Genomic DNA, 13,428 nt, shown 5'->3' on the forward strand with positions numbered 1-13,428 from the left:
TGTACATTTTTTATGCTCTGGTTGTGATTATCCTGTTTTTCTATTTGACCTATCAGAGTGTCCTGTACTTCTCTTTCCCCATCACCCTTGACAACCTGGGAGCTTCTTAATTATGGCGACTCACTAATGACCCGACCCGCTAATGATTTCTAGGAACCGCTAATGACTTCTAGGAGTCCCTCCTCCCCCAGCCTCCGAAGTGCGTCTAATGACTCCCAGGATCTCCTCCCCAAGAGCTGCTCCTAATGACCCCCAAATCCTCGCTCACTGAGGAACAGCTTTTTAATGGCTCTAAGGACATCTCCTCTTAGGACCTGTCCTAATGACCCGCAGAGCTCCTTCCCATTCAAGAACTGCCCCCTTCAAGGAAGGTCCGGTTTGCCGGCGAGTAAGGGGGTTCCCAGGGCACGGGACTTTCAGTTTTAAAAACCGAGACAGTCCCAGGTAAACCGAGACAAGTTGGTCACCTTATTAGGAACTCCGTGACCTCGGAAGCTGCCCCTAAGTGTCCCCAGCGCACTTCTATCTTAGGCAAATGTCCTACTCACCCCCAAAAGGTTCTGCCCACCCTTTCATTAGAATCACCCTACAATAACCTCATCGTTCTTACCCTTCCGGACCATCTCATTTCTAGGCACTCGCCTCTTTTTATCCTGATTAGCTATGGGCGGCCAGAAGCCCGCCTATGATTGGCCAGTTCCGCGATTCAGCCGAGATGCTCAGTGGCCGCGGTCCCCAGTGGTACAGCATTTCCTCCTGGCAACAGCCCGAGCCGGCGCTCATAGGCTGAGCCTACTTATATGCCCAGACTGTGGGCGGCTGCAGCGCGTGCTCATTGGTTGTTTAAAGGTTTATAGCGGCCCTCGGATTGGTTGACTCTGTGGGGCCCTGTGCGGCTGCGCAGAGGCCGACTTTAGAGGAGGTGGAGCTTCGTTCTTCGCCAGATGGAAAAGCAGTGAGATCGGCTAGTGGCAACAGCAGAAGCTGGGCTCAGCCCTGCCAGGACGGTGGGCTTTAGGTGAGAACCATACGGTTTTGGAATCCTTTAAGTTTGTTGTTGTGGCCTCGAACGGGAGCTCCGGTGGGGGAGGGGTGTGTGTGGGGGGGTGCCACCAGTGAGTGATGGGCACGGCTCTCAGCCAATGGAAGCAGGAGCTTCTAAAATGGGTGCTGAGATTGGTCCTTTCCAATTACTTATGGCCAATGGACGTCGGGAAGGGGGGCAGGTCTACTGGGCCTTATTTTCTTCCTGCGGCCGGGCCCCACTAGCCTAGGCGGCGGGGCCGGGAGGGGTCGTACCTCTATGCGGTGAGGTTCGGGGGCTTTGGGAGCTGGGGGAGCTACCTTGGGAGCGGTACCGCGGGAGCGGCTTGCGAGGGGAGGGGAAGAGAGTTTGAAGTGGTTAACAATAGCTACCTTTATTGAGTGGTTAAGTACCGGGCCTAGTGCTTAGCGTTTCGCTTGCATCATCTGAGTTAATCATAGCAATCCTGCCGGCCAGGAGATTGGGATCCCCATCTTACAGGTGGAGAAACTGAGGCTCTGGCAACTCATACAGCCAAGGTCACACAGCTAATAAATGGCAGGTCTGTATTCAGAGTTGTTTTGACTCCGGAGCCGGTGCTCTTAAACCACTAGGCTTTGTTGCTGGATGGGAGAAGGAAGGTGGCAGGGAACAGGAGCTTTCCCCAGAGAATAGATTGGGGGAAGGGAATTCTAGGGTTGAAGAAAGGGAATGAGCAACTGAGGTGAGGGTGAGGGAATCAGTAATTCAACAGTTACTGAGTGTCTGTGTTGTGCCTTGCATTGTTCTATGCATCCAAAGATGCATAAGGCCAGAGGCGATAGGCCTAATACTGGGCACGGGCACTAACACTGTTTTCACATGATTGAATCTTTTGGTAAAATTTGCAAAAGTAAGATATTTTGCATTCTTTTTTAAAAAGAGGATCTTCAAAATTGAATAAATTTAAGGTTCCTCCACACTTGAATCTGCCCTTGCAAAGGGCTTAGTCTAAGGGGCGGTTATGATGTAGGCCACAAAGAGTAATGGAAGGAGCACCAGGGGTGCTTTACAGGACTGTGGGCAAATGCTCTGATATGTAAAACAGGGATAACAATATACCTGCCATGCAAAGGTTTGGCAAGGAGCATGAAAAGTGCTCGGGCAGGAACACATTTTTGGTGAAATGGAAGCCTGTGAGATGCGGGTGGTGGTGGGGTCCTGTTCTTCTCTCTTACCTTAGGTCTGTTCCTTGCTATCTTCCCAATCTGTCACTGGATAGCTGGTAGGTTGGAGGCTGTTTCCTCCCTTCTGAACTCTCCACCTTTCAAGGATACTCTTGGAGCTGAACTATGGCTTTGGGGCCCAGGTTGGGGGAGTTCTAGAGTTTCCTACAGGAAGAGAGACATTATTGCTTCTAAACTGACTCCTTTTAGCCAGTATGCTTGGTTCTTAATCATTTAAAATAGTCTATTGTGGTGCTTGGTAATGCGAATGTACCCACTTAGCTGGAGGCCTCATCTAAAAACAAAGTATTTCCCCTTCTCCAGTCAGTTGTGAAGTTTGCCCTGTATTGCTTAAATTTTGTCCTTTGAGTTCTGAGTATAGTGCAGTTGAACTAGTCTCTAGCGTGAGTGACTTTATTAAGTACTGCTGAAACTGCATTTTGGTTTAGATGTGAAAACAATTTCACTTTAGGGTTTTAAAAAATCATAGCTCATGCTACTAATATCAGAGTACTTATTAACCCTTAAATTTTGTAATCTTGTAGCTAAATAAATTTTCTTAGGAATCTAGAATCCCGTTTTAAAGCTGTGCTGGAGAAGGGAGCCTGTGGGTTGCTTTTAAAATCTGGTTGTAGTATATTATCTTTAATACTCTTAGAAGCAGTTAGCAAGGTGTGAATAAGGGAGCAGCTTGAAAAGATAAGGTTAAAATATGGGCAGGGCAGCTGTATTGTTAGATAAGGACCAACAACCAAATAATTAGTTTACCTTTTTTTTTTTTAGCTTGAAACAGTATCTCCATTTAAATGAGATTTGCATACATGTAATTTTGATACATCAGGTTCTTTTAGGAGCCTTTTCTCTCTGTATTTCCAGCTCATTTAAATAATTTTATCTAGAGGCAGATTCCAGGTTTGAGGTCTTAATGTTTCTTGAGAATTCCTACATCATTTTTTTTTTTTTTTTAACTTTTATTTAGTGTGCCCTTCCAGGACCCATCAGCTCTAAGTCAAGTAGTTGTTTCAATATAATTGTGGAGAGCACAGGTCACAATGGCCCATGTGGGGATGGAACCGGCAACCTTGTTAAGAGCACCGCTCTCTAAACAAATGAGCTAACCGGCCACCCCATCTTTTACAGTTTTCAGCACTGATATTCCTAGCATTTAACTTTAATCACGTTTCATATAATTTTGTGCTCTTAATGTATTTCTTCAGATTCCTGTCTGACCAAAGTGACTTCAGAAAGGAGGGAAAATGGCTTCTGAATCTGAAACCCTGAATCCCAGTGCTCGGATAATGACTTTTTATCCAACTATGGAGGAGTTCCGGAACTTCAGTCGATACATTGCCTACATTGAATCCCAAGGAGCTCATCGGGCTGGGCTGGCCAAGGTGAGGGGTGGGCTTGTTCTGCATGGCTATTGTAAGACTTCCTACGCAAAGGTAGAAGAATTGAGTTTTACTGCAAGCCAGGCAGGGTGATTGAATTGAGTGTGTGCTGTCCTATTTGCAAGTTAATTCCTTTCATTAACATTAGAAGCATCTCTTTTGGTAAGAGGAGAGCTTGGAATCTTTAAAAGGGAAGGAAAGAGCCAGTGTCTCAGGGCCAGCTGCTGGGGAGATAGTGCTTGAGTGTTTTTTATCTGTCGTTGAGTGCCTGTGCCATTCAACTTCTCTTGTTCTTATTTCACTCTCAGCCAGGACTCTGATAGTAATTTGGCTTCCCATGTGGACTTTCTGTTAGATTTAGAGAGAATCGACTCTTCAATCTCCTCTTGGTTCCCAGATACGATACTGAGGCTGAGAATAAGTATTACTTACCTTAGGGCATGGCAACTAGGCAGCTAGTTGGTAGCACAACTGGATCAGGGTTAGCATGACAGTGTGACTTGCGGTGTTTGGTTGAGCATGGTTAAATCAAAGTAACTTTCTAGTAAAACTGTTAGGTTGCATAGCCGCCTACACACTTCCTGGACGCTGACCAGCTTGCCAGGTTTCTGATCTGTCTCTTTGTTTCTTGTGTTCACCACAGGTTGTTCCTCCAAAGGAGTGGAGACCTCGAGCATCCTATGATGACATTGATGATTTGGTGATTCCTGCCCCCATCCAGCAGCTGGTGACTGGGCAGTCTGGCCTCTTTACTCAGTACAACATACAGAAGAAAGCCATGACTGTTCGAGAGTTCCGCAAGATAGCCAATAGTGATAAGTGAGTGAAAACACATTTCTTCCTTTACCTGTCATAGTATCTAGTACCTAACATCTCATCCTCATAGTAGCTGTCTTCAAGGCTGCCACTGTCCTACTGAAGACCAGTTTCTTCAGCTCTAACTCCTGCCTCTGACCTTTTTATGGAAGCATTTCCTCTTCTCAGTTCTGTGTCACAATGTAAACTTGTCCATATTCTTACACAAAGTAATTCCGTTCTTTTGCCGTCAGAAGCAGAATCATTTTCTTTCTTTTTTAAATTAAAGTTCATTGGGGTGACAATTGTTAGTAAAGTTACATAGATTTCAGGTGTACAATTCTGTATTACATCATCTATAAATCCCATTGTGTGTTCACCACCCAGAGTCAGTTCTCCTTCCATCACCATATATTTGCAGAATCATTTTCTGACTCGGGTAAGTTGCAGATTTGCAAAGGAGAAAGTTGGAGTTGGTTCAAAAGGAGCATTTGTCAGATGTATTGATACCACCTGCTCATCCAAAAGTGGCGTTAGTAGTTTAATCTCTTCCTTCTGGGTCCTTCTGTATTTAATCATGCTCAAAATTTCACTACCCATCAAGCTGCTATCTCTGTTCCATTTTGATAGTATCACAATGTGAAGAAACTACCAAGCTGATTGCTGTTTTCTCTCACTCCATTCTTCATCATCTGTCCATTCTGGTCTCTGTTAGAAATGTCTTTCTTTGTGTAGGCCTGCTGTTTTCAGTTGTTTTTCTCTGCTGTTTTTTTTTAACATTTAGCTCTCATTTGTCCTCAGGTGTATGGTGAGGGAATTTTGTCTTTCATTCATCAGCTCTCAGTGCTCCTTCTTAATACTCTTCCTTGGATCTTCTCCCTTCCCGCACTCTTCCTCATTTTTGAGTTTCCACAAGAGATTCTTCCCTTTTCCTTGCTTTTTTTCCTTGGGCCTTTTTGATCTACACACATCTTGATTTCAGTCAGTCAGACATGTTGTGCCTTCACTGTGTGAGAACCCAGGGCGAGATCTGTAGATTGCCAGTCTTCACACTTTTGGAGCGTGACTTCATGCGCCTTATCACATCAGATCTCTCTCTTTCTATTTCTGCATTTTCCTTTGGCTTATCACAGTTCTAAATATGGTCTTCCAGTTTTATTGACAGCTTAACTCTTAGAACATCTATATTGCTGGCCAACCTGCTATCTAATGAGAGAATTTATGTAATTGCATGTTAAGTGTGCTACGCTCTGCATCTGAGAGGCTGTGTCATCCTTTATGTGTGATTTCCAGCTGTGCATGGGGCCACGCACACCTGCCTTGTATTTCATACGGGTCTCCACCAGAGGCCTTAGCCTCCTGTGCGGTGCCTGTCTTCTTGTGAACCTATGGGAGGCCTTTTCTTCTTTCACAGCACCTCTTTTCTTTTTAAACTAAGCAGTTCTACGTCTTTTCTTTTCATCTGAAATACGACAAATTCTTATCTTTGATTGCTATTTGCATGGTCAGCCAACTTTAAGAAAACCCAGTAGGTAAAAATCTAAATTTATAAAGCAGATCAGTTGGAGGTAGAAGAGTTATTTATATTTCAAAAGGAACTTTAGAATACTAAACTTTATTATTCACCACATTGACATTAAAATGCAAGGCAGTGTTTAAAGGAAGATTCGCTTTTTAACTCATCCCATTATGGCCACACCTTTCACTTTGGTCTTTGCTTCCGCTCTTTATCCATTCATGGTATTTTTTTTGCCATTTTCGTTATTGTGTGCATTTTCAAATACCTATTAGGTTTATGCATTACTCTTTCAACATTGCTGTTAATGATTTTTAAGTGGTTTTAATTTAAAAGACTTTTTTTGTTGTTGTTGTTGGGCAGGGTGTGTGTGGTGGGGGGAGGAAGAAACTTTTGTCTACCCTTTTGGCTGGTAGAGAATAATCAAATAGACATGAGACAGATTAGCAACAGAAAGTAACCAAATTTAATACATACATATATATGGGAACTCAGCATACATGGGAGAGTCAGATCTCACATGCATGAGAGGCTTTTAGTTTTTTAAAAGATTTTTTTTTTGGAGTAAATTATCAGTGTGTGGTTATTAAGCTAAAGAGTATAGATATTTTTAATGGCTTTTTGCATGCGCGCGCACGCACATACACATACCGTATTTTGCTGTGTATAATGCACACTTTTTTGCCCAAATTTGTGAGGGAAAAATAAGGATGCGCATTGTACATGGGTAGTACTAATTCCATATCTGTATAAATGTTTTTAATTCTTTTACTTATGATTATGAGTTAAAAGTGTAATAATAAGTAAATAAATGCATAAATGCTAAAATTCCTTTATAATACAAAAAACAGGTACCTAAATATAAACAAATAAAAATTTGAATTAAAAAATTAAAACGAAATATTTTTAACCCTGATAGTGTGGTCCAGAAACATGGGTGCGCATTACACATGGGAGCACATTGTGCTTGGCAAAATGTGGTATAAACGTATATATGTGCATATGTATATTTCCCTAAATAGAACATTTGGTATGCAAAAATCTGTTTATATATTTTTATAAAATATTTTGTTTTTAGGCACGATTATTTGTTGAATGTTAGCCACTGCATTGGGTGTTAGGAATGTAGCAGCTACAATACAAATGAGCCTTCTTGGAGCCACTTCCTTTACACGAGTGCAGGGAAGTGCATACTTGGTCAGGGCTTAGCTCTTCTCGGGCTGGTGGGTTTTGGTTGTCTGTGGGTATACAGTTGACCCTTGAACAATGCAGGAGTAGGGGGCGTTGACCCCCTCCACCTCATAAAGTCGAAAATGTGCATATGACTTTTGACTCCCCCCAAATGTAACTACTAATAGCCTGTTGTTGACTGGAATCCTTACTGATAGCATAAACAGTCGATTAACACATATTTTGTATGTTATATGTACTATGTTCTGTATTCTTACAATAAAGTAATTTAGAGAAAAGAAAATCATAATGAGAAAATACATTTACAGTATTTATTGGAAAAAAAATCCATGCGTAAGTGGACCTGCACAGTTCAAACCCGTGTTCAAGGGTTGACTGTATAGTGATTTGCGGTTCTTGAGTCTCACCAGTTTGTAAGCCTAGTTTCTTCCTGAGTGGCCAGGCCATTCGTAACTTTAGCAAGGTGTGGTTTTAGTATAATCTCTGTAAAGAGTTGAAGATAATATATTTCTTAAGGAGGATGGGCTTACATCTTCATGTATGCTACCTTCCGTGAGCTCAGAGCTCACAGAAGGGATATAGAGGGAGTTACTTTGTATTGGAGCCTTGAAAGCCAAGGTTATGTTATATTCATTAGAAATGTCTTGCTGTTCCTGGAATGGAAATGTGTCTTGTGTTCATAATGCCTAATGAATTTGGTCCCTCGTAAGTGGTTAACACTTCCTTTACTTTTGAAAGGTACTGTACCCCACGTTACAGTGAATTTGAAGAGCTTGAACGGAAATACTGGAAAAATCTCACATTCAATCCCCCAATCTATGGTGCAGATGTGAATGGCACTCTCTATGAAAAGGTGAGACTCACAGGAGTGCAGCATTTTTGTAATTTTGTAATGTCATGCCATTTTTATCTGCCCAGCACATAGTAGGCCCCTAAAAGCTATTGGCTGAATGGGTAGATGAACAAAGGAATGATCTACCACCAGCTGATGTGCTGTGATCACTTAATTGTGGGTATTTTTGCATGTGACTGAATTTTACTTCTCTCACTTTACATGTGAATTGGATGATGATGTATTCTTTGCAAGGGCTGTTGGAATAGTCCGTGGGTGGTAGCTGATGAGTTCTTAAAAGGGTGGGATCTCAGTAAATGAATTGTTGGGGGAGGCATTGTGGTTTCTGCAGAAAAAAGATCACTGACTAATCTGATGAAAGGGGCATATATCTAAGAAGAGAAACTTACTTAGATTTTTAGAACCCTGAAACCAGATTTCATAGCAAAAGTTGTTTTAACGAGTTGCACTGGCTTGGGATGTCGTGCTTTTTGGCATACAGAACAGCCTGAGAGGCAGTGTAAGGAAGGAATGTTTGGGACCGGTTTTAGATGAGTAAAAAATCTGTAGGGTGTTTCAGGGATTATCACTCAGATTAATTTCAATGTTTTTGTAAATTATTGGAAGGAAGTAGTTTAAAAAGTGTATTCCAAGTTTGTTGATGACAGTTTTTTGGGCAGTAGTAAGTGAAGCTTAGAGACATAAATGGCAGGAAGATACTGTCAGGATCTGGGACGGGGAGCTACAAAAGCAAGGCCAGAACATCCTGTAGGAAGTGGGCTCCTAGCTGACCATTACAACTCAGGTAAAGGATTTGGGTGGCATTGTCGACTTTTTACTGAAGACCCTGCCCAGTGGAAATTGGGGCTAGAAAAGTCACAAATTGGTGTAATTAATTCCTGTGTTTTGTATTTTTTTATGGTTTAAGAGTTTTTTCCTATTTTGACCTAAGTTTCTTGAGCTTCAGTTCAAACTCTTCTTCTTAGGGTTTAGAACAGATTGCTGTCACCTCCTTATTCACTTTTCACAGACTAGTGTTGTTCGCTGAATGACATTTTCCCTTCAGAGGTATAATGGTGTCAGTTCCAGTGGTGGCTGTGAGTGAGTCAGTGGTCTTCACTTCCGTGCTGTTTTGACATTATTCCATATCCTTGTTAGAGGTGACAGCTCATCTGTGACCTACTCTATGATTTGTTTATATTCCATATAACTTGCCCTGCACCGTCATTCCCTTTGCAGCATGTTGATGAGTGGAATATCGGTCGGCTGAAAACAATCCTGGACTTGGTGGAAAAGGAGAGTGGGATCACCATTGAGGGTGTGAATACCCCGTACCTGTACTTTGGCATGTGGAAGACATCCTTTGCCTGGCATACTGAAGACATGGACCTATACAGCATTAATTACCTGCACTTCGGAGAACCAAAGTCCTGGTAAAGTCAGCCTGCAGTTGGCATCGGGGCTCCTCAGGAGCAGGGCTTCTCAGCTTTCATGTGCCTAGGAAACGCCTCTGGATCGTGTTCACATTCAGACTTTGGTTCAGTAGGCTTGGCATGGGACTGGCATTTTACATTTTAAACAGACTTTCAAGTGATGAGATGCTGTTGGAGCTCTGGTGCTCAGGCCGCCTTTTGAGTAGCAAGGCTTGAAAGGGCAATTAATACAATTAACACCATTGTTGGAAAGCATACGTTGGCTGAGGGACTGAGAGCCACGGAGGCTATTCTAGGCTATCCCACGGCTTTCTAAGTTTCTTTTTCTGTATAGGCCTGAGGCCTTTCTTAGAGACAGATTTCCAAGACTGGAGTCACTCCTTCAGATGATAGAAAGCTTTCTTTTCCTCATGGAAAAATTATTTGGTGAGCAGCAGTGTGTGCTTAACATAAGAGAGGATGCAAGGCTACTCAGGATATGCTCTCCAGGATGTTCTCACTTTAGTTGGGGAATCAAAGATTTGTTCTCTCTTCCCTCCCTGTGCTCAGTCTCAGCATTTAGTGATTAGTGAAGGTGTTACATTCAGCAGCAGTGAATAAAACAGATGAGGCATCTATCCTCACACAGACAGGATAGAAAGTGTGAAAAAACAATAACATGGTGTGAGAAGAGCTCTGATGGGAAACGGTGCTGTAGGTCCACATGGGAATGGTGCATAAGGGGGTGAGGTGGGGATTAGAGAGGGCTTCTTGGAAGAGGTGACAGTTAAGCTGAGACCTAATAAATGAGGAAGCTGTAACTGGGTGGGATGATGACGGAGGGTTCAGGAGAGGGGAGAGTGAAGGGAGTGCATGTAGGTGGTTGGAACAATACATGCAGCGATCGTAAGCTGAGGAGAGAGCATGATGTCTTCAGAGAAGTTCATAGTGAAATTCCTAGTGGTTTGGGTGTGGTGTACAAGAGGGAACAGCATGGGCTGTGTTATGGGGAGTCATGAAAACTATCCATCTTCATTTCCTTTTCCAGCATCTTCAGCCACATCCTTTTCCTAGGGGTTTCCCTTTCTTCTTTCAGATACTTTCCAGTTTCTAATCTCGGGCGGGGGGCGGGGGGATTTTTTTTAGCCTGTGATTACCCACTAACTACGTCCCATTTGTTTCTTTAGATGACTAGAGTGCTAGAATCGATAAACGTAGCTTTTGTGTCTTCACCATGTTTACTCCAAAGTTCCCTGAAATCGTATTTCCGTTCTCATGTCAGGAGCAGGTTTTCTGGTTATTATATACACTGAAGTTAGTTAGGTCATCTGAAGTAAGAACTCCAACTTCTGTGCAGGGTGCCTCATGGATCCTTAAGTCCTTTACGTGGCAAACATTTTCCTCAGCTCCTGGTCTGTTTTGTTTGGGATGGGAAGTTTTTGGTTGTGGAATAGTCTTTGGACTCGATTATAAAGGTTAAAATACTTAACTGTGAATTTCAGAATATAAAGTTGAGCATACGGTTTTTTGGTGTTTCTCTTTTTGAAGAGCATTTTCCGTGGTGTGTAGATAACCTACTAGGTGGAGGAGTCATTACTGGGTAACCAGTTACGTAATTCGTAACTTACGGAGATGAGGGGAGAATAGGTTCAGCAGCAGATATGGGGCTAGGCGTCTAAGCATCTAATCCATTTTTACCTTGTTTTTCATTCTTCCTTCATCCTGTCCCAGTTAGGCCTTTCAGGCTCTGCCAGGAGCACTTTAGTGCCATCTTTGCATTTTTATTTCATTTCATTAACAACATTATAAAGGAGAGCAACAGTGAGTGCATACCTTAAATCCTACTCATGGTAAATATTCAATACATGTCTTGTTAGTGAATGAATGTAAAGAAATTCACTCACACGTTCTGTGTGGGCTCCCCACTCTTCTGCCAAACAGTCTAGTGTTTCATTTCTCCAGATTCCTGTCTAGGTTTTGTAGTTGGGAAATTGAAAAATCGGATACTTGGAGCTGTGTTGAGAGTGGGAATGAGCCCGCTAGCTCCGGTACTGTCCTCTGTTCATCATCCAATACTTCTATGTGGTTGCAGGTACTCCGTCCCCCCAGAGCACGGAAAGCGGTTGGAGCGCCTCGCCAAAGGTACTGTCTCCTCCATAGCTGAGTCAGACCCTCTTAGGAGCTGTGCTCACTGCTCTGAAGTGTCCATTCTCTGTGATCAGATTCTCACCTGGCCTTTATCAGGCCTGCAGGTTGCGGGGGGGGGGGGTGAGGGGGGGTGAGCCAGGTGATCTTAGCGGAGCAACTGAAATCAGAGCCTTTCTCCACTTTGTCCTGGAGAGGGACTTAGTAAATCCTTCTCAGACTGTTTTTGTCTCATTTTTATCAAGCACAGGTATAGTTGACCAGTGATAATATACCAGTCATATTGGGCCTGATTCTCCTGCCAGAAACCCAAATGTTAAAGTCAAAATTGAATTATTTTATGATTTGATCCTTTAAGTGGATCTTGATAGATTTATACCTCTAGACAGCCCATTTCGAGAGAGCTTGTGTAGTCTATACTATAGTAGATGTGTTACTAACAAGTCTTGTGATACTGGTGAATGGAAAAAGGTCCTAAATAGCTTCAAAGCTCTTTATAAGACCAGAGGCCGCTTGAGTCATCCCAATTCCCCAAGCAGAATTTGATTACCCATGTAATGGTCTTCAAGGAAGGGAGCCCAGAGGCTCATTGGAGAATCTTAGAATTGGCCTGAAGCTAGAAGGATCCATGGAGATGACACTGGTGATTCATCCTTCTTATTGTCCAGATTAGACACCCAGATGTAAAGTGACAATTGATGCTAGGGTTACAGAGCTAGTGTGGAGCAGTGTGTTAACCTGGGCCCATTTTCAATTAAACAGGCTTTTTCCCAGGAAGTGCTCAAAGCTGTGAGGCTTTTCTTCGCCATAAGATGACTTTGATTTCCCCTTTAATGCTGAAGAAATACGGAATTCCTTTTGACAAGGTGAGCTAATTTTACATACAAGAGTTCTTAGGCTTACACGGAAACCACCCTTTCTTGTCTGTGTTTCACAGAGGAGCTTTATTCTAGTTCATCACTCTGTGCCAGGTGTGGCCAAAGCTAACCTGTATATAACAACACTTTGATCTCAGGGTATTAGAGATGAGGCTACTATACCTTCCCAGTCCCAGAGGAGAGTGAAATCCCTGTGAACAGTGTTCGTTTGGAGGAATGGTTCCTATAGTCATAGCATCTGAGATGTTAGGGCTTTGCATTTTGCACAAGGCACCAAGACCCCAGTGATTTTATGACTTACCCTTGGTTATTCGGTTAAGTTGAAGCAGAGCTGGAGCTCAGACTTCCAGTCCTGTGGACTTCTGCCGTTGGTGCAGCGGCTTCAAGTCTGCTCTTGTTCAGGTGACTCAGGAAGCTGGAGAATTTATGATCACTTTCCCTTATGGTTACCATGCCGGCTTTAACCATGGCTTCAACTGTGCGGAGTCGACCAACTTTGCTACCCGGCGGTGGATTGAGTATGGTAAACAGGCGGTGCTGGTGAGTCTGCTTGGCTGCTTCTCTCTATCGCACCATGACTGAAAACGTCTGGTTTCTGTTAGGTACACTGGCTGGTGATTAGAACTTTTCCTTGAACTTCTGAAATTCGGAAACAGCGTGGCTGGGAATGTGCAAAAGTGCCCAACACCTTGTGTTCCGTTAAAAACTTGTTCAGATTTGGGATGTGTAAAGTGAGGTTTCCAGGCTGAAGTCCATTGGGCATTGAAACCACACCCCCTCACATGGTATTTCTTGCCTTAGCCACTCTGGGGTTTCTCTATTGAGAAATTCTTAGGGGTTTAATTTTACCTGCGGGAAACAGCAGGGCTGGACCTCTGACCAGGAGGAGATTCCCTTGTTTGGTCCTGGCTTGGATAGGTATCAAAGCGAAGGTGGGTAACGACCACCCGGGTCTAAGGCCAGAGCTGCTTCTCTAACGGTTCCCCACGTTAGTGCCCCGGGGGGTGGGAGGCGCCCCAGAACCATGCCTTTTCTGCCC

The 13,428-nt window shown here is 43.3% G+C and overlaps 1 protein-coding gene across 4 annotated transcripts in view; it reads left to right on the top strand.

Moving 5' to 3' along the window:
• Window positions 1–892: 892 nt before the first annotated feature.
• KDM4A (lysine demethylase 4A) overlaps window positions 893–13,428 on the top strand; it is a 39,664-nt gene continuing 27,128 nt past the window's right edge. For 2 of the 4 annotated variants that reach the window (XM_033114670.1, XM_033114667.1), the window contains exons 1-8: window positions 893–1,018; window positions 3,447–3,623; window positions 4,264–4,439; window positions 7,861–7,975; window positions 9,194–9,387; window positions 11,459–11,508; window positions 12,274–12,377; window positions 12,792–12,929. In XM_033114670.1, coding sequence (XP_032970561.1) covers window positions 3,486–3,623; window positions 4,264–4,439; window positions 7,861–7,975; window positions 9,194–9,387; window positions 11,459–11,508; window positions 12,274–12,377; window positions 12,792–12,929 — 915 coding nt within the window. In that variant the 5' untranslated portion in view covers window positions 893–1,018; window positions 3,447–3,485. Of the gene's footprint in view, window positions 1,019–1,223; window positions 1,309–1,408; window positions 1,587–3,446; window positions 3,624–4,263; window positions 4,440–7,860; window positions 7,976–9,193; window positions 9,388–11,458; window positions 11,509–12,273; window positions 12,378–12,791; window positions 12,930–13,428 lie in introns of those variants that run through there. The other 2 variants (XM_033114668.1, XM_033114669.1) reach the window with 2 other exon arrangements.

This window comes from Rhinolophus ferrumequinum, chromosome 9, assembly GCF_004115265.2.
Source record: "Rhinolophus ferrumequinum isolate MPI-CBG mRhiFer1 chromosome 9, mRhiFer1_v1.p, whole genome shotgun sequence".
Taxonomy (NCBI): Eukaryota; Metazoa; Chordata; class Mammalia; order Chiroptera; family Rhinolophidae; genus Rhinolophus; species Rhinolophus ferrumequinum.